The 24,293-nt window shown below is 41.8% G+C and overlaps 2 protein-coding genes across 5 annotated transcripts in view; both read left to right on the top strand.

The window, feature by feature from the left end:
* PAPOLG (poly(A) polymerase gamma) overlaps positions 1–17,382 on the top strand; it is a 40,537-nt gene extending 23,155 nt beyond the window's left edge. Inside the window, exons 22-24 of one of the 4 annotated variants that reach the window (XR_007162081.2) lie at positions 2,249–2,350; positions 3,200–3,284; positions 5,077–5,977. The gene's annotated coding sequence lies outside the window, so the exon portion shown is untranslated. The other 3 variants (XR_010830814.1, XM_048060718.2, XM_066995364.1) reach the window with 3 other exon arrangements.
* Positions 12,172–24,293, top strand: part of REL (REL proto-oncogene, NF-kB subunit) — a 32,977-nt gene continuing 20,855 nt past the window's right edge. The window contains exons 1-3 of the mRNA XM_048060722.2: positions 12,172–12,325; positions 17,245–17,387; positions 20,320–20,468. Coding sequence (XP_047916679.2) covers positions 12,319–12,325; positions 17,245–17,387; positions 20,320–20,468 — 299 coding nt within the window. The 5' untranslated portion in view covers positions 12,172–12,318. The remainder of the gene's footprint in view (positions 12,326–17,244; positions 17,388–20,319; positions 20,469–24,293) is intronic.

Genomic DNA, 24,293 nt, shown 5'->3' with positions numbered 1-24,293 from the left:
AACCAGAGTAGGTTCTGTTCAGTGCATTTACAAAACAAATATCTAATTTATCAAGTCATCAGCAATGGGAAAATGCTAGATAACAGTGCTTTCTATAAAGTGGTTGTCTGCAGTAAGTTAAGAAAATCAGATGGGATAAAAATACATCTCTGCAAGTTGCATTTTGAGGAAAACGAATCTGTTGCAATCAGCTAAGTGCTAGCAATGAGAAGGCAAGGGAATCCCCTGTTCCCCTGCTTTCCCACTAAATAAATCATTGGGTTACACCAAATGATAAGTTGCGTAAGTACAGAGATGTTTACTTTTCTGTAATTCAGGGTAAATATTGGCACAAGCCTGTGAAACTATAAATCAGTGTACTAAATTATATTTCTCTTACAGAAATAAGTAGTGAAGTCAATTGATTTTTCTCTCCTGTTCTTATGTGTTATGACTTCATGGGGGGAAAATTCAGTAAGGGCAGTATCTGTGTTCTCCAGGCTCAGCTTAATTAAAGCTGTTTTCAGTTCACCTTTCAGTAACAAATAAGCAGAGATGGATTGACCAGAAGCCTAACTGTGGAGCTCAGATGGGGGGTTCGTATGTTCAAACTTAGTCTTGCATGTTTTCAGCCTTAAAGGTCATCCCTTATTTCAGTGGCTGTGATATCACTGGGGAAACCCTGCTGCACTTTTATTTGTCCTTGTATGAAGGTCTCAAACGTCAAATAAAAGCAAAGCAACTACTTAGAAAGGCTTAAGACTTGAACTTAAACTACCCACGAGTTCTTAGTGACTCCTAAGCAAGACTGTTATTTCATCAGCTCTTGCTTGCGTGTGAACTTTTTTCCTCGGTCACTGTTTCTTTTGCTTAGATAGTTTTGATTTTCAGCTATTTATTAAGGAGAGCTTTTGCTGTGAAACATGGGATGATCTTCTGTTTGATAAGTAATGGATGCCACTAACAAGTTGAAGATGATTTCTCATCTGAAATAACAGGACAGAGGATGAACCAGGGTGCCCACTAATTGTTCCTTAGACTAAAAATTTGCATTGAGTATTGGTACTACTGTGCACTTTTGTCAAGGCTTTTCCTGACAGCATGTAAATTCTTTTTCAGTGCTTAATAATGATTTACAACATTTCTGAGACTTTTTCCTTAAATCTCTGCATTAACAGATAGAAACTATTAAGTTGAGAGAGATCAGAAAAAAGCTTGTGCCAATACCTGAAACTGAAGCCAAATTTCCTGAATATGTGAGACTGTTGTTTTACCCTTATTTTTTTGTCATGTTGTCCATTCTTGCAGCGGGAGTTCCCAGTACCTGTTAGTTACTGCATCTAGCTAAGAAGGACTGTAACTGTCTCTAGAGATTATAACTGTAACCGACTACTGTTTTTTAAGCCACTACATAACTGGTAGCCCACTATTCTTATTGCTTTTTTATAGTCTTGAATATTAAACAGCTTTCCTTTCAGATGTTGATTACCTTCCTAGGAAGGAGAAAAATCATCACAGATCTTTCTTGCTTATTTTTCATTCTCCACAAAAAAGTCCAAGAAGTTTAGCACAACGCACAGTACAATAGGTTTATCAAATCCAAGTTAACAGCTTACTAGGTGCTGATGGGTTATTTCTTTTATTTTATCATTGCAGGGGTGAGTGAGGTGGTTAAGGGGGAATCCCAGTAGTTCCTGATGATAGAGTTGTTAAAGTAGGAATTACCAGTAGTTGCTACAGAAAAATGAGTGGATGCTGAGTTTCTTTTTTCCTTTAAAAAAAAAAAAAAGACAAATACTATAAAGACAAGTACTAGAGTCCTAACTGTCCAAATCCCATGTGACTTTTTATTTAGCCTTTAAGATTTGGGTTTAGACACTCCTCTAGAGATGCTTTTCTCTGCTGCTGAGTAGTTGCTGTAGCACGTAACCCTAGCTTCTATGTGAAGGATGAGCGTAGCTTTTAACTGAGTAAATCTTTGTAGAATTATCCCACCAAATTTTATGGAAAGCTGTATGTCCCAAGGTACGTTTCAGCATAGGAGGCTCCTTGCTTCAGGTCGTGTTAAAGCTACGTAGGCCTTATGTGTCACAAAATAATGCTGAGGAACTGAATGAGATGGAGACACTGTTACTGGAGAAACATGAATCCCTAAAACACGTGTTACGTACTGCAATAGCAAGCAGCATAGCACCTAGGTTTGTCCACGGATTGGCCTCCAACGCACAGCCATGATATGAGACTTTATATTAATTATTGTGTATTTTAGGTCCAAAGCTATCTGCCTTTAGATTCAACATTAAAATGACTCTTGGTTTCGTCAGAAGCCAAATGCCTTCCTTTAGGAAAAGGTGGTTATCTACTGAATGGGGTAAGTTGAACTATGAATGTCATATATGTGAACTGGTATATTGCATCTTTCTGAATGAATGATAGATTACAACAAATTATAGGTAGCTCTCACTCTTACAATACTTAAATGAATGGTATGTTTGCATGGCTGTGTATTTTTATCACTCAGATGAAGTTCCAGTCAACCCAAGTGGAAGTTTTCTCTGTGAAAGAGGTGTGTGATTACGTTCTTGACACTTCAAATATATTGCTAAGAACGTATTGTTGTGTGGCCCAAAAATTTAGTAAACTTATTGCTGTAATCAAAGGATCTTCAGTGAAGAGAAACACAATGAGAGTGCCTCTAGGGCCCAATGTGCTGTTGCTTTAAATCTCCTCAAAGGTAGAAGAAACCCAGTTGAGTGAAGTTGTTGTACCCTTCCTCTGTAGCTTTAGGAGTGTGAATCTTCCTTGATTTCCTGGATAAAGCTGTTAATCAGTCTTTGCTACTTGAGCATGTTATGAGTAAAGATAGCGACACTCTTGTAAAAGCAACCACAGAGTTCTGGCTCCCCTCCATCTTACTCAGCCGGAACAGGAATTTATAAAGATACCAAGCTTCTGTTCGTAAAACACTGCTACACACGATGTGTTAGAAAGTGCTGGTATCTTTTGCAAAAGCTGAAGGGTTTGGGCCACAGGCTTATGAATCGGGGAGGATATCACAAAAGAGAACTGGACAGGCTTGTTAGAGAACAGTAGCTCACAGAGTGGCTATGGTCGCTATTAAGGGGAGATTAAAAAACTAAGTTGTTTTTTCAGTAGTGGCCACTCTCTTGTTTATTGTTTTCATAAATCGTAATCAGTTTGGTTTCCTTTATCACTTTAGGAGGTTCTTGCTACCACCTTCATCCCTGGCACACTTGGGTCCTTCTCCTTTCTTCTGGCTGCACACCTGAGCTTCATTGTTTGTGGTGAATCAACTAAGTATAGCTAAGTAGTCAAACAATCTGATGAAGGGAACAAAAATAACATTTATCTACACCTGGTTTTTGTTATTTCAAATTAATTACAGGGATGTTTGTGAGGTGGGGTTGTTGACCACACAAATACACAGGTTGTTCATAGTGCGTATAAGCTGGGAGAAACTGTAATTGCTATGCTAAATATAATTTATTCTGTGGTTCCATTCAGCTATGCATTTAATTTTATTTTTCCACTCTTCCAGGGGCACTGGTAAACATTCTTCTAAGCAGGGATAGTAATGATGAGACAGTAATTGTCTGAGTAAATTATTCCAGTGGCCTTCTTTTTTCACTTCCAGCATTTCTGGTGTCCTCTGGCATCAGGACAGAAGCATATGTGAGTCCTGAGCTATGTAAATGAAAAGTTCTCTGCATTACAATTAAAAACATGTCAGGTCACATGGCTTCCACTTGACCAGTTACAGCAGTGCTGTTTTGCAAATAAGGTTTTAACTGTGTTGCAAGTGTAAAGTCCTGAACTGACCAAGTCTGTAGTAACTGGGTCACCAGCCACCGAGGTTTGTGTGATGTAGATCCTAGGAGTATTTGCAGAAGCAAAAGTTCTAGAATTTCATAGCTGCGCCAGTTTTTATGTTGACATTGAAACTTAATGGTGCACATTCAGGAAGCAGAAATAATGCTGTATGTAACATAAATATATAAAAGGAATATAAACTTTTGTTTTTAAAATTACAACTACTAAATGATGGGTTTTGAAGGACACAAATTATTTCGGGTGTACTTGTTAATGGGCTTTTTGCACACTGTGAGCATTGGTGTTGCCTGCTGTTGGGGAAGGAATTAGCAGTAGTGTGACAGAGCTCAGGGCCCTAAAGTAACCATTGTGCCTCAGGAATAATCACCATGAAACAAAAAAGAACAGTTCCTGGCCTATGGAGCTGATTGCTAAGTATATTAAAGAGTGAATACAATATATACTTCTTGTGCAATAGGCAGCCTAACAGTAGGTAGATAGTATCATATGCGGTTGCCTAAACACATAAGAGATTAGATTGACCATGGTCATTATTTAATGGGGTTGCAGTGCACATGAGGAACTCCAGTCTTAGACCGCTGTGGAGATAGGATGATAAATCTCCTTTCCCCAAACAGCCCTGAAGCTCTAGCACTATGGAAATAGAGTATGAACAGGTGGAAATAATAAAACAAGGTAACACTAGCAATTTACAAGACAGCTGCAGTCATTAATTGCTGTTTTGTTTGATCAAGTTCATGTTTTCAATAATTGTGTTTATCCCAGCTACTGGTCAAATAATGTCAGATAGCAAGCCTACTTAGCAAATACAGATGTCTTCAGTATTGTAACAAATCTTGAGGCTACAGCTAAGTCCAATGAGTACCCCAAATGGGAACCTTATCTGTCCATCACTTTGCTAATTGTTGTGCAAAAGTGCCAAATAGGAAATCTTACTTAGCTTTGTGTAAGTCATATTTTGTATAGATAGAGCTGACCGCATGAAGAGAGAGTCTCTAATCTCTCAAAAGCTTTGAAGTGGTATTAAATCTGAACTGGTCCTCTCATTCTTTTTTTCTTCTTAGAGTAAAAAGTTAACAAAACCGGCTGTTTTTTTAAAGTAACACACTTTTCAGAGTTTTCAGAGTAGACTTAGATTTGGCTCTCTTAATCTGATTTTGTTTTTCAAACAAATGATTGAGTTTACACAGTATTTTTGTGAATCTACAGAAGTGGGAACTTTGATCTACATTTGTTTTCTGTTAGGCAGATCATTATTTATGCAGGGTTCCTCTAATGGAAACTCCTGGAAGAGGCACTGTCAGCTGTCTTTGGCTACTTTTCGTAGACGAGAGAACTGGAGAGACCACAGAGACTGAAGCTCTCTGCTTGATGCGCCAAGATCTTTATCCTCGCGCTGGAAGAAGCATGAAACCACACGAGTATGACACTGTCAGAAGCAGAGTAAGTGAAATTTACAGGGAACGCAACAGTTTGCACACCCTTTCAGGAAATCTTTACAGTGACCACGAGGGGGCATTTCATCGAGACACCGCAAACCCAACTGTTACTCATGGTCGCTGGGGGAGTGGCCTGTAGGTCCTTAAAGGACGAGCTGTTGTGATGGCAAGGAGTAAGGCCAGCAAAACAATAAGCAGATGCTTCATATTCCTAACACCCCCACCCTTAATTTCTGTTAATATGGGAAGTTGTAGTGCTTATCTTCTAATTGCTTAGGCATAGGCGAAGGAAAACTTGGGCTAGCAGCAACATGTCTCAGACCTCTTGAAGCAGATAATTCAAGAAGTTGATCTTCAGCACTGCTGCCTTTGCTTGCACCCCGGAGTTTCAGTGGAGATGGATCAGAGGTGGAGTTAGGGCATCAGTGGCTCTAGTACACAATTCATCCTTTCTACACCTGCGCGTTAAGGAACTTTTGCATTAAGCAGTTATTTTTTTCACTTCTTTCAAACTTTTTTCAACTTTCTTGGATCAGGAAGACCTGTTCCTTTAGTTCCTGCAATTAGATGGCAGAAGAAGCTTGTGGTCCCAATTTTCCCTTCATTTGGTTGTGTTGTTTCCATTCAACAGGCTATGTGTCTGTCTTTTTTTACTGCATGGGGCAAAGAATCTTAGTTCTGTCGCACAATACATATTGATTAAAAAAAAAAGATATTTCAAAGAATTTTTGTTTTCCCTGGCTTATTGCTCCTTTTAATCAAAAATAAGTCACAAGATTGATAAGTACATTTTCTATTCACGTAGAAGAAACTACTTCTTCCAGGCATCTAAAAAATCTGAAAATGCTGAGTTGTGTGGTGGCTTACACATTTACTATACCTAAAGCACAATAATACTTCAGCCTGAAAAGCCTGAGGGTGTTGTTTTTATCTATATTAACATTTGTGAGTGGAATTGCTATGCAGATAAACTGGTACTTACAGCCATGTATTTGATATGAGAGAGAGAGGCTAACCACTATGTTGATTACACAAAAGATGTAGAACTCTTTCCTAAATGTCCTAAAAGCAAAATTAACGAGTCATGTAGCAACTGCCAAACGAAGAACACAAACAGCAGAACCCATCGCTGCTCTGTGCCAGAGCACGAGGGGCTTCAGCATTGTGGTTTAGAAAGCTCAGATAAAAAGTGTAGCCTTACTAGAATGCTGGCCTTTCAGCAAATATAAATTTTACTTTATTGCAGCATGCTAGTAATTTGGATGTACGTGCACATACAAAGTCCATACAGGCACTGTTGAGACTGACTATTCAAATGGGGTGAAGCAGCGGTGCTGACTGTGGCTTACTCACAGCTACTGACGGTAAGACTTTGCATGGGGAGGTGGCAGTATGACACAGCCCCGGGCCATTTGTAAAAGGGGCTAGTGCGCGTCCAGATAAGGTGAGTAGCTGGCCAATCTACAGACTGATTGTAGATACGTTTTGCATAAGTAGGAGGACTTTATGCATAAATTTACTTCCAAAAGATGTTATGAGTTTATGTTCAGAATGGTGTCACTTTCTGTGAGTCCTGGTTGTATACAATGCATGAGTCATTGGGCTTAAAACACTTAAAAATAAAGCGTGTAGGACTTCAAATTAAAAGGAGATGTATCTAGAGGGGCTGTACTGAAACAATATGCATTTTTCTTATTCTGGCTGCAGATTTGGCCTTCTGAAACTGATGCTAGGTAGCCTATACTCCTTGCAAGCCCTAAGGAAAAAGGGAAGGCTTGTAATAAAATTTTGGTTGAGTGATTGTTATCCGCTGTAGGTGGATCCCGTGCTTAAAGGCTGGCGGGTATATGGTGGGGTTTGGGGGAGCAGGAGAATTAATATGAGCATATGTTGCCTATTTTTTCTTGGTATGTGGTTTTCATGTTATGACTGAGGTAATATAATAGCCTCTTGCTGCCAAAGGGACGATTCCCATTCTCCTTCCTGCCTCCTTATTTTTTGTGTCTGTAGCTAGAGTAATTCCATTGCTTCTCATTGCACTAGCAATAGTAACCTGACTCAGGGAGCTAATCTATTTGAAAAAAAAAATCCTTCTGGGCAGAAAAAGGTTCTTTTCTGCTAATTTGGCTCCTTGTGCTTAGTCCGAGCTCATCTCTTCCCTAAGCCCCCTCACTACAGTACTACTGCATCAGATGAATCCTAATTGTGGCAAGAAGTAGTCTGCAGTAGGACTGTCCATTTCAGAGGCCACTCCATCATCTTCACTGTAACTTAAGGCTTTTATGTAGCACACTGGAGGAAGAAAGCATTCCTCTTTTTTTCCTTTACTTGCAAACAAACAGGAAAGGTTTTTCTTTACTACTACCCCACAGAAACTCCCAACTTGTAATACATGTTCTCATCATTACGATGGGGAGAAAGGAATAGGAAACACTTCAGAGGGTTGCGGGAGAAGGTGCCTGAAAACTTGTGCTCTGAAAGCTAATTCTGGGAAAGAAGGATTGTGAGTAAGAAGTTTCAGGGGGATTTATTAATTTCCCAAGCAAAGGATACATTGTTCTGTGAAGCTAGCACTCTGTCAGGAAGCTAGCGCTAAAGCTCACATCTCTATCTTGTTTCAAGGCCAGCCTTGGTGCCACCCCATTCCTTTTTGCTGGCACAGTCATTTCTGTGATTGTTTTTCTGCTGGTCCAGTTGTTACTGAGCCAGTTCCATAGACAATCTTTTTATTTCCCCCGGGTTGTTTTTAAGCAAGCTTCCCGTATGGTCAAATAAGTGCTTGCAACAGCATAAGAGCACACATGGATGAGTTGCCTGGAGGTAAAGAGAGAAGGGGGAGGGGGAGGAGTGAGGACTGTTTTTCTGATACCAGCACAGTCCAAAGTATTGATGGAACTGAAGCCTAATTGTGCTCGGTGCTTGCCTACAATCAGCAGTTCACCCCTTGAAGAAGTTGCATCATAAGTGTATGAGATAGAGGGTAGGAGCAAGGAAGTGTCTTCTGTTTTCTGTTGGGGAAGTTGAGGCTCAGAGAATTAAACAACTTGCCTAAGAGTAGAAAGGCTGACTTGCCAAGAGCCAGATTCCAGTCTCCTGAATCACAGCCTTGTGCCTTATCCACAAGACCAACCTTTCCCTTGTAGCATTTCCTTTCTCTCCACCCTGTTTTGAGAGGAGGCATGGTAGCATTGTTCTGTGTCAAACAAACTCAAAGCATGATACAGGAATGCTCCAGCAGAAGGGCTTGAACAACCTGTGAGTTTATCATTAATCTGAAAGCCAGGACTTTTCTTGGAACGGCTCCTGTGTTAGAACCTTCCTCGGCAGGACCAATAACCACAAAAGCTTTAACTTTCAAAAGGTCTGCTGGTGTTTAAATAAAAGGCTTTTGAGATTAAATAAATAAATAAATAAATAACTTCAAACAGAAGCTTTTCTTAAGGCACAGGGGATTGGAAATTGCTGATCAGGGGAGTGTGTGAGACCTGAAATGCAATGGGCTAGAAAACAGAACTTCTAACTTTGTTCCATAAGGAGAGAAGTGATTAAAAAAAAATCTTATTTTTATTCGTAGTACAGTGTATCTTAGTTCTAGAACAAGGTTCTCCTAGTACCTTAATGCCTGCTTGGCTGCTTAATCAGGCCAGTGACAAGTGGCTTATCTTTGATCTCAGTCAGATAGCTGGGAACAGGAAATAAAGACTTAACAGTTTGCCTTATGCCGCTTTCATACCACAGCAGGCTTTAGCAGACTTTATTGGTCAATGCCTGTGCTAAGCACCACTAAAGAGCCATCATCCTAGGCTTGACAAATACCATGTCAAACGCCCTGTTGTCCTTTGCTATAGGAATAGGTTGAATTGGTTTTTCCTCCACCCTGTCCTTTTCTCTTGTTGCTGCCCTGTGATGTTCTCTGCCAGAGCAAGGAGTCTAAGCAAGAAGATTTCTTCCAGCAACCTCGGTGTTCACAGTGCTAGCACGGCAGCCAGTGAAAAGCAAGAGGGAGGACTTGTCTTTGGACTTGATAATTGGAGAAAAGTGGGATCTTAAAACACTTGCTTTAACTGGAAGACAGGAAGTGAAGTACTGGATCAAACTGGTCTAAGAATTCTGGTATCTCGCCTCTGGCTATAGCCAAAGCCAGCTGACAAAAATAATAGTGGTGCACCTGGCTTTTGTTATGCAATGTTACAGGAGGGGAATTCCGTCCTCTTTGTGAAGATCTGCATATGCCCAAAGTTATGACATGTTCCTACGCTTCATGTCAGTTGCTGACCAGGTTTCTGTAATTGCCAGTACTATACTGCAATGCTCTAGTTCACATCACTCTCATGGGATGATTCCTGTGCCATAAACTTATATTGAGGCAGAAAAAAACTGCATACGAGGTGGTCACAGGAACAGAGGGATCTGTCTATATACTTTCATGACTTTTGAGTAGGGCTTCCTATTAATTTGGTTAGGATTTTGCCTTTTAGCATCGAAGGCTTCTCTTGCTGTAGAACTTTCCCCTAGTTTAGGAACATAAGCATATTACAAAACAGCTGTGCTGGGTTAGACTAAGGGTTCGTTTTCGCCTGGTATTGTGTTCTTCCCTATGCATCTACTTACAGCTATACTGGAGAGAGAAAAACGGGCAAGAAGATGTTGATTTCGTTCATCCTGTCCTTTCTCTGGTCACTTTGTTCAGTGACTTCTTGAAACAAATCTCATCTATTATGTATTCAGATGATAGGTTCATGGATCTCACAGAGTGAAACACTTCCTATGGTTTCATTAAAGGCTATTTTCACTTTAGGGAAAGAGTAGGGATAGAATTAAAGTTTTTTGGATGCTGTATGAAATGCACCCCTCTCAACTTTAAAAATAAAAAATTCAAGCCACAGTTTGTACCATAGACAGTAGTGTCTATGTTAGACATTTCCTTAATTTCTAAAATACAATCTTAAGGTTTATCTTTGAGTAGCCTGTTCCTACAGGCCCTAACAGATGCAGTTCAAAAGAACTGGGGAAAAATATGGAATTTTTATTGATGTTTTACTCATAACAGATAGTCATATTGCCTGGAATATTGCCCTTAATTTCACATCAGCTTTGACCATGTAGCATACCGTAACATTTTCCTTAAGAAGAAATGAGTAGACACTTTTGTTCTGAGCTACAGTTCCCCAGGTGCCTCAGTCCCTGCCTATTCAGCAGCGTCACGGGCTGGAGAAATAGGCAGGAGCCAGAGATGTAAGCAGTAGTTAGGGAAGCACCTACGTTTGTTCTTCCTGAAGGCTGCAGCTTACTGTCTGAAACGTAGCAAACTGGGCTGAATATAAGAAAGGAAAAACGTTTAGTCTCTTCGTACGCCTGTGCTGACAACTGGCTTTGCATAATAAACCAGAACCCCAATCCATGCTCTAGCTCCTGGGTACTGACCTCCATGGGCTTTTAGATTCAGCTAGCTGTGAGCAGTGTGCTCCTACCCCACACCCCTCCCCTCTCCTTTTGAGAATCCTGTCCAGATCACTCCTGTGACCCACAAGGATGTGTACACTCTCAGTGGGAGCACAGCTCCAGCTGTTCAGCTTTATGAACAGAGGCTTCCCAAACCTGGTGTGTCACAGCCAGGTCTGAATTCAAAAACTGAAGCAACTCCTGGTAGTTAGATCTTCATGGGCCTGATGCATTTGCATGCAGGCACTTAGCGGGGAGAAGTCTGGGTTGTGGGCTTTTGTTTCTTGCTTTGCTATTGCTTTTACAATAGGGCAGCACGAACAGTGAGACAGAGCTCTGAGCACCCTCCTGTGTTAGTGTCCCAGCTCGCTGGCATCTTCTAAGCATCTTGCTGAATATGCAAGAGGAAAGTATCCCTCTCACCTCAACCCCAGCGACCAATGTGAGGAATGTTGTTTGAGGACTCTGGTGGTGTATGCTTTGGGGGTTGTGTGTGTGTGTAGGTAAAGTCGAAGCTTGATTTAAAATACTACAACCGCTTTCCTGCTTGATTTTGCATCATCAATCATAGGGAATCCAAGAAATCCCTGAAGATGAAGACCTAGTCCTGATTTCTCATAGTTTTAGCGCAGTGGTTTGTATCTTTCATGTTAACAGTGATTTTTTTTTTTGTGGGAAAGAAGATGAAAAATCATGTTCTGGCACGAAACTAACCCATAAACATAGAATTATTTCAGCATACTACCTAAATATAATTGTGTGTCTGTTCTTCCTTTTAATCTTTAGAGCTAACATCATATGCGTGTAGGTTATCCTGTGTCTCCCTATAGGATTCTTCTGTTTTTATTTTGGTTGTAAATGTGTTAGGGGCATAACAAATCCTGCTTTTAACAACGCCATGAGTGTGTGTTGTGTGCTGTTCTTCACAGGATTTTATAAGCATCCCAAGCTGTATATACAGCTTATAGATAATGTATATATCAAGCTTTATATAATCTCTATAAGCTTTTATATATATATATAAGGTATGTATAAGCTCCCAAGCTGTAGAGCTTCTTCAGGGCCTCACTTCCTACGCTCCACCCTGATAATGCATCTATTCAGACGCTAACCTGTGAACATTAATTTAACTGAGGGACAACGAAGGGGCAGAACTAAAGCTATGAAGAAAGATGCTGTTGAGTTGCTGTAGAGCAGAGATCCGGAGTACTGGGAAGCGTTGGGTACCTTCTGTGTAGCGGACTGGGTTACACACGGAGCTGCAGATTACAGAACTGCATATAGGTTAATTCCTATACAGCCCCTTAAAATAAGGGCTGGGGTTTTGGGGTCCCTCCTGGACTGTGGGGTCGGGGTTTTGGGTCCCCCCGGGCTGCGGGGCCGGGTCTTTGGGTCCCCTGGGGCTGAGGGGCCGGGCGGGGCCGGGTGCCGCGGGGGCGGGCGGCGGGGCGGGGGCGGTGCCGGGCCCGGCCGGGAAATTCCCCCTGAAAAGGGCGGCGAGCGGGGCGCGGCTCGGCTCTGCACAGCACACAGCCGGGCGTCTGGCCGGCCCGACACACGGACCGACGACAGGCAGGCAGAGGGGGGCCGGAGCGGAGCCGTCAGCATGGCCGGTGAGCGGGGCTGGGGGGCCGCGGGGCGGCGGCGCAGGGGGGGCCCGGCGGGGAGAGGCCGGGGAAGGGAGCGAGCGCCTCAGCCCTGCTGCCCGCCCGGCGGCTCCGGCACGGCCCTGCCTGGGGAGCTGGCTGCGGGCAGGGGGGTTAGCGGCCCCAAAAACGGGGCACCGCGCTCCTAGGCCGCCGGCCCTACGGGCGGTTTTGGTATCAAACCCGTGTCTGCGTAGCTCCTCGAGTAGGGTTAGGGAAGGGGTTGATGAAGAAACGTCGCGGGGATGTTTGGGTCGGCGGCAACAAGGTCTTGTGAGGCCGTTATAGTTCAGGAGGGACCTTGAAAGTCTTAAAAGTGCGTCGTGAAAAAGTTCAGGCGTGAAATAAGCCTGTGGGGCTTGTTTCTGGGGCACGGACGTCGGTAGGCCAGAGCGCGATGCTCAGCAGGGCCCTGCTACATGGGAACTTAGCCCTGAGAACCAGAGGTGTCATAAATGCAAAGTAACGCAGATAAGGCATCTTGTATTGAGTAATTACATCAAAAAGCACAATTAAGTTTCTTTAAACTAAATTAAAACGAATTTGTCATCCTTTCAGAAGGCGTCTCGTAGCTACTTTTCTTAGGGATTTGAGAAGAAAGCAGCGTCAGCCTGGGTGGCGTTAATTAGAGCGGCGCTTCAGGGGAAAGCTGCTCCGTGGCCTCAGCGTTCAGACCCTGTTAGCCCTCACCGACTGTACGTTTTCACTCCTGTCAAGTGTGTGTAGCTGCTATCAACAGAGAGAAAACGAGCGGGTTTGCACGGAGGCTCTCTGTTAAATGTTACACTCTCTTTTACAGCGTCTAAACCAAAGCAGGAGCTAGCACTTTTTTCTTATCTAGAATATATTTTCAATGTAATTAGGAACCAGATAAGGAATTTTTCAGTAGGGGAAGTTCATAACTTCCTGGTACTAGCTGGCTTTTATAGTTGTTTTTTTTTTTTTCTTTTGGTTGCTGTTCTGTAATATCACACGATGGCAAAGAGGAAGTTTGTGAGTAGTTTTGTCTCTGCTAGAATCTGTGCAGTTTCTGGATTCCTGTGTAGGTTATCGCTTTCTGAAATAACAAGCTGTTTGTGCTCTGATTGAGCCAGATTGTTCTGTAACAAATCTTCCACCATCGTGTCTTTTTGCCTAAACTGTTGCAGGAGGCTGTAAGTATACAGGTTGTCTGCCCTTGCTTTTCAGAAAGGGCTGTCGCTGTGGAGGACGTAAGGTCACCAGTAATATGTGCAGAGCAGCAATACCAAAGTTGAAGGGCAACCCTTGCATCTGTGTTTCGCTGCAGTCACCTGAGATTGTAAGAGTTTCGGTGATACTTTCACATCTTCCACGAAGACCCGCAGCTACTTTGCTTTCGTGCTCTCTGATTGCTGGAGAGTACGTTCACACTCCTAGAAAATCACAGATTACATGGTCCCTCCAGAGCCCCATTCCTTTAGGCAGAGGAGCAAGATACCCATGAGACCGTGATCCTGTTGTCCCTCTGGTGGCAGTGTGTCACAGACACCTTCCTTCTGAATGGCACGAGCTACGTTAAAACTTAAAATTGTCCCAGGTTTTTCATCAGGGAGGGGTCTGATGGAAATGCTTCGATTTTGGGGGGTTGTCTTTTGTTCCTTTTTGTATTGCTTGGAACAGGTTGGAATAAAACAACCTTCTGTTGTTGAACGTGAGTGTAAGTTGGCTGGGCTCTTACTGGCTTATTTTCTCTGCTGATGTAGTTGCGATGGTTGGTTTCCTATATTTCCTTTAAAGTTATTTAGTGAAGTATTCGGAGCATGGAGGAAACAAATGTGTAGGTAATGTGGGTAGCCTTATATATTTCTCTTTCAAAATTGGTGAGAGTTCTTAGACGTGGCTCATTTTGGTCTGACCAACGCTGAAAAGGACAGGTCTGTAGCCCTGTGTGGGAACTGGCAGACCTCTCTGTGTGAGTGTAGGTTGTGAAAGAGTTAAACCAGGCCACTTCACAAGCACGTTGCTCATTTACAGAAATAGGGAACACTGAACAGACCTCCACTTCACTGCAGAGTGCTGATAATACCTCTAGTTCACACAAACACTTGTGTGCGTTTCCTCCCTGCGCAGAACACGATGACAGTGAAAATCACGGGGGAGATGATTATGTGATTCTTAAATGGAGAGAGTGAGAACCAAGATAAAATGAAGTTTAATGTTTAATCTCTGGAGGCTACCATGTCACTGAGCTTTACTTTCCCACAAACACACCTGCTGTTGAGCAGTGGGTTTGCCTTCAATGGTACTTGTTTCAACCACAGTCCCACAGAGATCATCGAGCCTGGAGTTTTAAAATAAAGCGCTGTTAATAGGGGAGAAAAAAGAGGTTCTCTTAAGCAAGCATTAGTAGACCATGAAGGGCAATTGTTGGTTAAAGCAGAAAGGATTAAAGACTTGAAGTGATTCTGTTCTATAGTAATTTGAAACAGAAAGGCTCCAGCTAGTTTGGGCAAATACGTAATGTATGTGGGTGTACTGTGCGTCTGGTTAGCAGCTATGCAAGCGTGTCTATCTCCAAAGGAAGATGATTAGTAGGTACTTTGCTGCAATTTTGTCATTAGAACATCTAAAATGCATTTTTAATTTAGTATACGGATATGCGTCTGTATTTGCGGTGCAGCATTACGTAGAATGGGAAGGTGAGATGCTTCTCTCCTCAGTTACCTGAGGGAAATCGTAGAATGGGAAGATACAGAAATCATAGAATCGTAGAAATGGGAAGCGGGCTGATACGCAGCAGTTGCTTCCCACTGCTGGTGGAAGTTGCCTGGTCCACTGGATTGTCCTGAAAAATATAGTAACATATGTGAATTTAAGTGTGAAAGTTAAAAAGCCTTACAGTAGTGTGTGGGGCTGGCTTTGTGAGGAGCTCAGACTTCCATCTCCCTCTGAAACCAGCTTGACATCAGCTCTAGGCTTCTTGTTGTTATCTCCCATCGCCCCACCTTTTGCTGGCCCTGCTTATTTTCCAGACAGAGGAAAAACTTACCTACAGGGAAGGTTAGATGAGTTCTGGGAAGTGTCTACTGAAGTGACCATACTTGTAAGTAACTGGACCTGGAGTGGTGTCTAACATTTATTTAATGTGACGGTTCATGGTTGGCTTTCAGAAACTGATTTAAAATTTTCTAGATGGGAGGTGATCAGATGAGAGAGTGCATTTTGATAAATCATTAGAAAGGAACGTGTAGAATCTTAAACTGTAGTTCTCAGCTGTTTGCCACCAAATACAGCTTGGACCTGAAACGCATGATGCCTTTTCTAAAAGCATTCCTGTTTTGAAAAGACACGTGCCGTTGAAGACAGCTCCAGCATCAGAGCTGTTTTCATGTAATGCTGCTCCCCAGCTGTCTGTCACTGTGGTACCATACGTTCAAGTAAGACAGGAAACACCTCAGATTTAGTTCTCTCCTTTCATTCTCTACTTCTCTTAATTACTCCATATGTTAAGATATATTTTCGTACTGTGGGGCATGAAATGCTGCAGCACAGGATCACTTTTGCTATCACCAAATCCTACTCATAAAGTTGAAGCCGTGTGTTTGCAGGCATACCTTGGTGACTATAGGTGCAACAAAACAGAAGGATTTGTTATGGAGCTAGGACTGGAATCCACCTCTTTGCCAAAACTAACATACTACAGACCTTGGGCAAAAGGAAGTAGGAGATCTTTTACCCTTTTAATGCTTTCAATCTATTTAATAACTATTTTGCTTATTATGTTGAAGTCTAAGCACTGTTTTCAGTGCTGTGCCACAGGATGTTGCCTGTCATGTTTGTTTCTGATGTTCACAAACCTTGCCTGAGTAGGATGCTATTATACAATGACAAAGAGCTCGGTAGACATTTCTATAAGCTATGTTCTTCTGATCATGCAGAACCACGATGATTCAACCTCTACAATATTTACTTACTCTCCGCTATTTGTTTTTCACATGCCATCCCACTATTGTCACTGCTTGATTGACTATCCTGTTTGATGTTCTCAGTAAGATATATTGTATAGCTTGTAACTATCTTGGCAATAAGACATAGCTTTAAAAGTACTGATACTCTTGGTAAGGTGATGTCTTTCTAAACCCTCCATTGAGGAGTTCTGCTTCTCATTCTTGTCTATATCTCATGTTTCCTGAAAAACTCTTTCTGACGACTGCCCAGTAGCTTTCAGTAAGGTTTTGTGGTCTGGAGAGATACTGCAACTAGAAGCTGGCCCTGTGGGAGGTGGGCAGCTCAAGTTGTAGAATTCAATACAAGCAATCAGGTGTTTTCTGAGCCCACGGCGATGGTATTCAAACCAGTAGTTTTTTTTTTTTTTTTGGCACAATTTGCATAGTTTCTGCTTCACTATAATAGTAACTAAATCAATCAATTCTGAGGAAACCTCTTCCCTTTCAGAGGGCATTCAAGCAAGCATAGTACTGATGGTACCTGTACTTTGAGAGGATAACCATTCCTAAAAGCATGTGGTTATTAAAAATATCAACCATCCCCTTGAAATAATGTCTTCTGTTGTATAAAATCCTCTTTCATCAGACACACAGTCTCTAAAAGCTAAAACAAGCTAAGTTCTAAGTGAGATGGAGGGGAGTCCTTCCTGTTAATTATTTACATGGCACTGATACTTGTGTACTTCATTTGAAGTCTGTTCTCCCACTCACTCCCATCCCTCTTCAGTCATGTGCATGCACGTTAAAATAAAATAAAAAATATATTGTCCAAGAAGGCAGATCAAAGTGGGCAATATGAATCAAAGAATCTAGATCTTCTAATCCTCTTGTAGCACCTAAGCATATAGCCTTCCTTCTGCCGCTTTTTAAGCTCTACTGTATAGAAGCACTGAAAATGTTGTGTTTTATTTTTTTAAGGTGGCCCTGAGCCCTACATTGAAATATTTGAACAACCCAGGCAAAGGGGCATGCGTTTCAGATACAAATGTGAGGGAAGATCAGCAGGCAGCATTCCAGGAGAACACAGTACTGAAAACAACAAGACATTCCCTTCTATACAGGTAAGAAATACTACTTTTCTCCATAAGTTACCAGTGCCTGTATTTACATTGTGCTGTAGCTATGTGTTGACGTTGGTGCAGTAAATAAAATGCTTTTTATTACATGTTCTGTTATTCTTTCCTTGGCTTGCAAATGTGATTGCAACAGAGTGGAAAAAGAGTTCTTTGCTCCTCATTAAAGATTTTGTCATTAAAGATTTTGTTCCAATTTAGCGGAAAAGAAGAAGGTGTAGTCATTGGTAACAAAGTGCCTGTAGAGAGGGAACTCACTGAAGTTACTCATTGTCTGGGAATCATTCGTTATTAGCTTTTTCTGTGTCTACATTTGTTCTGGTTTCTTAGTTGTGATTTGGGCTTTTTTTTTTAACTACTTGGGTTGTAATATGAATTCTGGGAGTGCTTTGAAGGAGGTTGTCTGCATACAAAATCTGACAAGACTGGTCTAGCTGTTGGGCACAATGTGAAAGAAGATACTTTGTACAAGCGAGCAAACTAAGAAGGTGCCTTGCAGCTGGTGGATTGGTGATTGGGCTCTGCAAAAGACTGCCATGAAGTATGTGAAGTCAGAAGGGGTACAGAATTTAAAAAGGAGCTGAAAAAGGGGAATTATGTGGTTAGAACACCTGCAATGAAAACTAATTGGGTGGTTGCATTATGGATAGGTTGGGAAATTCAGAATGAAGGGATTCAGACTAGTCCTAACAGCTTTGATCAAAGCAAGGACAAAGACATGGACAGTAGAGATAGAATGGAAGCACTTGGTCAGTAGCTTTCATATCTGGGACAAAGGAATGTCAGAGACCTGGACTAGTAGTGTAAAATAGAAGAATTTCTGGTCTCCTGTTTGATGTTTAAATTGAAAGAGATCAAGGAAATACTATTAATCTGGAGAAAGTCTTTTAGAAATGAGATTAGAAGAGAAAGCTCAAATATAAATGGGAAGTAAGGAGTGCTTGCCATCTTGAAGTACATTATTATAATGCAATATTGAAAAAAAAAAAAAAGCGGAGCCAAGATGGAGTCTCTGGAATCACAGCAGTAAAAGAACAGATACAGTGGATGTGATATCTGAGAAGTATGAAATGTTTTAAGTTGAGGCATAAAATTTCCTTCAGAGGAGGGAGAGTTTGAGAAAGATGGTATTGGCGGTCATGTGCTGAGCAGCAGAGATCCTCTACTAGGTAAAGCAACTGTGCTGCTGTGGAAGCTGGTCTTGCCCTGAAGGCAGAATTACTACAGGAAGAAGCAGACAAGAAGGACCCCTTTTTACTATTACAGTGCTGGAGTTGGTTAAGGAATGCAGAAAATAGTTCCTTGTTCAGTTGGTGAAGTGCAGAACGAACAAGCTGGCGAGATCTCTGTGTGTGCTGGCAAAAATAAATAACTTTGACAGACTCTCACCCTGAGGCCGTGTCAGGACGCAAGTTGACTGGGCAGTATGAGCCCTCGATTCCTCTCAGCGTGTGCTGTGATGCACATGAAAGTCAGCCAGAAAACCCAAAGGGAAGATGGGGCTTGATTGGTGACTGTGCAATCCTGGCATATTTTGTTCTTTTCTAAAGGTGACTGTTAATGACAGAGCTGATGGATACTGATAGCAGGTGATTTCTAGGTGAATTCCTGCCTCCTTGAAGCCTGTAGGAGGCTTTAATGCTGATTAGCTGCTGGGGGAGGCCCCTCCAGAGATGGAAACCTCAATGAGGATGAGATTAAATTTCATGGTGTGGTTGAGATGAACATCAAGGAGGAACCGGAGAATCAAAGTGGCTCAATCATGCTTCAAGTTCAAGGGACTAGATGTGCAATGAGGGAGAAATGATGTAATATTTGAAGAAACAGAAGAGTGATGGAAGTTTTATTTAAGGGCAAACAGTGGTGTACATGAATGCCAAGAAAGGGGCCTAATTGGAGGCTGAAGAAGCTGACAGATGGTGGAAGTTAGAAGAGCGTAGGTCAAATCAAAGGTTGAAGTGTTGATTGAAAAGCATGTGATGGATCCCTGAGTCTCCTTGGAGGAGGAAAGAAAAGGCTGAAGGAGGGAAGGAACAGCTAGTTATAGGACAGGGGAAGTGGAGGAGGAGAGCACGCCTCTGCACAAACATGTACCGGTGTGAATCTTGTATTTGCTTTCAAGTTGTTACGCTCTAAACAATTTAGGCCAAACTGTTTTTTAGACTCACCCGCGCAACCCTTGCTGACTTCACTGGTAGCCATCAGCACGAGGGAAGACTTCTACGCACCTGAGAGATGTGTGTTGAATTAGTCTGATGACTTCTGTGAAGGCCCCCTAGTAGGAGCTTGAGAGTTCAGTGCCCCTCTACTTGAACATAAGACTGAGTATTCATCTAAGAATTAAGAAAAAAAGACTTCATGGGGGCTTATGTCCATGTTGCAACCGCTAAGATCTTCATTTGCTACTTAGTGGTCCAAGCACAGGTAATAAGGTTATCCCTGAGGCTCTAGGAGCTTCTTCCTGGGATCTAGCTCTTTGGAGCTAGACCTGTCCTTTTAATAAGCATTTGTGTGTGGTCACCTAGGCAGGATTTTGTATCTTTCATTGTAAGTGTAGATATGGTAAAGAAATGTGTCCTGTTATGCTTGGTCTTACAGCATTACAAGCTGTTTTACTCTCAGTTCTAAGTTTCTATAGCTTACGTATTACCTTTTGGCTTTCTGCACAGGGTTGAAATAGGTAAGATATGCTTTAAGAAAGAATAATAAATTCACAAATGTTTTGCCAAACAGCTGGTTTTCAGTGTGAAATGAACAGAACTGAAGTAGATTGAACAAAAATTCTGAATGGTCTAGGATAATTTCTTAGCAGTGGTGTTTATTCCATAGGATATTTTAGGATGAAATGTATTTTCTCTTCCATGTTGGGACTTTCCTAGACCTAATATCTAAAGTCTAGAAAATATCTCACTTTTTGTAGATTCTGAATTATTTTGGAAAAGTCAAAATAAGAACTACATTGGTAACAAAGAATGAACCCTACAAGCCACACCCTCATGACCTGGTTGGAAAAGACTGCAGAGATGGCTACTACGAAGCAGAGTTTGGGCCAGAACGGCGAGTCCTGTCGTGAGTAGTGGTGTTGCTTGGGAATTTGATTAACCGTGCAAGTGATATGCTAATCTTATGTTTTAAAACTCTTGAGTAGTGATTAAGAGGGCAGTTAGTGTGTTGTCTTTGCTGAAGCCTCGAATCCGTCTCAGATAAGGCAACTTTCTCTTAGAAGTATTTCCTTCTTTTTCAATGTTTCACACACTCATCTTTTGTCCCCTTTGCCCTTCTTTTGCTTTCATTCTCCCAGTGTCTGTCTCCTTTTTCTTTCTCCCACTTGTTTGCTTTTCAGTCTGGTTCAGTAGCGCTTCTCACTCCTGAGCTTGATATTCTTCTCCTTCAGTGTGCAAAAATGATAAATTGTTAACGACAACATTAGAATTAGCGCTTCCGTAGATTTAGGGAAGTTCATGTCTTCTGCAGGAACTCTAGTTAGACTTTCTGGAAACCAGTGGAGAAAGTTTGTAGTGACTGAATATCACGTCATTTAGATGATGGTGGTTGTGACACATCTAGAAATGTGTTGGCAGTTGTCACTGTTGTTGCTGTTTGTTAATTTTGGTGGGGTTTTGTTTGTTTGTTTTGGGCTGCTTTTTTTTTTTTTTTTGAGTAAAAGTATAGATTCTGCTCAGGCTTAGTTTTGTAGAGCAAGCATGCTAGAGAAGGATCTAATTCTGGAGGCAGTAAGGAGAATTCAGGCTTCGTATAGTATGTGTTTCTCAGTGCTGTTCAGAGGGTTATTAGGAGTATTTCAAGTACAATTGTATGTGGTGGTGTTCCCTGCAAGTCTACCAAGTCTAACAGAATAAAATAAAAGCAGAGTAAACTGCAACAACTGTAGACTGATTATTGCCATTGAGGAGATTTTAGAATTGACAAGCTGTTTGTGGTTCACAGCTTGCAACGTGGTAGATTTGGAAGTAGGCTAATGCTACGAGGTAAACATAACTGAGCTGGGAAGAAAGTAAGGTAAATATTTCAGTGTATAAGTAGCTTTACTTACTGCTCTCAGTCTGATGTGATTTGGTTGATGTTAGTGAAATCACTGCGTTTTTATGTGGGTTTAGTCAGTAGAACACTATTAAAGAAACAAACTGAAGACACGGTCTGTTTGATGATGATAATTGCCTGATGGTGAAATAAACAGTTCTAAAAGTGGAGATATTTCTTCAACATACAGCTCAGGCTCAAGTGATCATGAATGTACACAGCAAATGTATTCAGGTGACACATAACGTGCTGGCTGTACGGTCTTCTGCTCTTACAGATGCAAAAGATTTTAGTACCTTTTGGTTTCTAGGTCTGTTTACGATGTTCTCCTATTGATAAATGGTAGAAAAGGATTAGTAAATGTCATTTTTCTATTTTTTTTCCACCATAATACCTCTCTAGAAAGGTAGAGCTGTCCCTTCAGGCACTTACCTCCCATTTTGATTGTTGTAACCTCATCCTGATCAGCCTCCCTGCAGAGTTCCCTTTACCTTGTCTAAAAGGCAGTTGTAGACATCTTAATCTGGTAAGGGGCCTCCCGCCTTCCTCTGACCATCCATTCACCAGCTTCCCCTTTGTCTTCTCAAATCAAGCTTCGTCACCCAGGGTCAAAGAATGTCTGCTGTTGTAGCCCATCCCACTTCCTGCTCTCATCTCTGTGGCTTCTGATCTGAAGCAAAAAAGCCTGATTGCCTAACACCTTTTCTGGCAATCACCAGGCACAGGAAGACACTGTTGATTGTTTTTCCTCTTGGCGTTTTGTTGCACAAGGTTAAGCCTGCAGAGATTCTGTTCCTGAATCTATTAGCTGTAGGATGTGATACCAAAAAGCACTGGCATGCTTTGCAAATATTTATTTGTAAATTGTAATTTCATTTCCATTATATGCACGCATCAAATCCTGTTCTTTGACATAATGCTGTGCTTCCATTTCTTTTAAGGCGTTAGTGATTGTTTGAAATCATGAAATCCATGAATTCTTCTCAATATCCTTAGGTTATAGGCCTCCTAGTTTCTTACAGAATGGTGTCTGGGCTACTTTCCCTTTACTGATAATGCACAACTGTGAGCTTCAATTGAGCTTGAAATCCGAGATTCTGATGAGAAGAGGCTCTAAATATTCTCTTTGAAATGTTTCCAGCATTGGTACACTCATTTTTTTTAACAAATCATTGGTTACTTTAAGATGAAAGAACAGCATGATCCATAATTGGATCTGGATGTTTAAAGTCGTTTTCCTTTTTGTGGCTGGTGACTCAGTGTCCACATTCTTCCCTTCAAGTCCATGTTGGAGAAAAGCCTCGCACAATACCAGTGAGCAGGAGATGTCCTCTCTCGGTAGTGGTTCTGGCTGTGTGCTCCTGCTGAGCATCTCAAACAGAGCAAAAATCCCAATTATTTCTGTGTAACTGGAATTATTAATCCCAGATTTGGGGCTGGTCTGAGCAATTACTCTGCACTCCACTTATTTAACTATCCCCACGTAGCTGCAGTTGGACACAGTCTTCTGTTCTTCCTGCTGTATAATGATCGTGGTACTGCTGCCTAAACTTGATCAGAGCCCTCCGTGGCCCAGCTGTCAAGGCAGAAGTACAAATGTTGAGTCCATGTGACTGCCTGTATACTAAAATTTTTACTTCCTAGTTCTCACTCTCTCTACATGGATGATATCATAGGTGATTTTTTTTCCAAGTGCCTTTCATTTTTTCTCTCTCTTCCTACTTCTCCCTCTCTTCTCGTTATCTTGCTTGCTTCCTGTCAGCTCGTGCTGATGTGAAACCCCGCAGGCTTCCTGAGGTTCTCGACGGTTTCTTTTCTGACCCAGCCCTCCCTTCAGCGATAGTTAAAGAGACACTTTCACTGTGACAGAGCATGTTTTAGAAAACGTTTGTCATCTGAGAGTTATGGGGCACTTAAAAGTCTCGTTTCTCGCCCTGAGAGGTTTCATTCACAATGGCTGAAAGGCGCAGAGTCAAGGCTGTCAGTCCTTGCGTGGCTGGACGCAGCTTTCTCAAGTCCAGTTCTGCATTTGTGCTCCATGATGTCTGCCACTTGCAGGGGACTACTGGAGAGTCTGGCACTACCAGGTGGCAGTCTGGGGCTGTAGCATGGAAGCAGGTCTGTTCACGGGTGTGAAGTGTGATTCACACTGAATTAGTAGAATAAAGTGGGTATTTGGGGAAAAAAAAAAAAAGTTTTGTGTGCCATGATCGAGCCCTGAAGGAGTAGTCCCTACAAATAGGATTGCTTGCCAAGGTATGCTACAAACCTCTCATGTCACTAGCCACAACATGAAGTCCAGGTGCTTCACTGAGCTGTGACATGCTAGTGTGGTTTAGTTTCTTTTGGGTCACTCTATCAAGTTGGAAGGGAAGCTTATGCATTCCTCTACAGTACAGATTCTGGAAGTGGAGTCTGATAGCAGAGGATGTGGGAACCTCTGAACAGAGCACATTGGGCACAGGCGAGGGGCTTTAGGGGAATTAAAATTAGTGTCACACTTGGATAGTCTTGGTTAGAGCCGGGAAACATAAGACTACCCCTGAGAGTTGTGGGAGGAAGGATTTAGATGGATTAAGGTGTTTTTTAGGCATAACCAAAAAACCAAAGTTAAAAACTTTTGTGGCATTTCAAAGTAAGGGAAATTGCCAGTTCTGGAGAAAGATCATCAGAGCCTACTGGCACAGTTTATCTTCTGAGCTTATTGTAACATTATGAAACATGGATTTATTTATTTTTAATTTATATATACATGTATTTTTTCTTTTTCTTTCTTTCTTTTTTTTTTTTTATACTTCCTGCTTTACATCCACTCAGCTTTGATGATGTCATGGTTTTTCCATGTGGGAAAGA

Source organism: Anser cygnoides, chromosome 3, assembly GCF_040182565.1.
Source record: "Anser cygnoides isolate HZ-2024a breed goose chromosome 3, Taihu_goose_T2T_genome, whole genome shotgun sequence".
In the NCBI taxonomy this organism is placed as follows: domain Eukaryota; kingdom Metazoa; phylum Chordata; class Aves; order Anseriformes; family Anatidae; genus Anser; species Anser cygnoides.
Note: the sequence above shows the minus strand (reverse complement) of the source record. Positions and strands in the feature narration are given on the sequence as shown.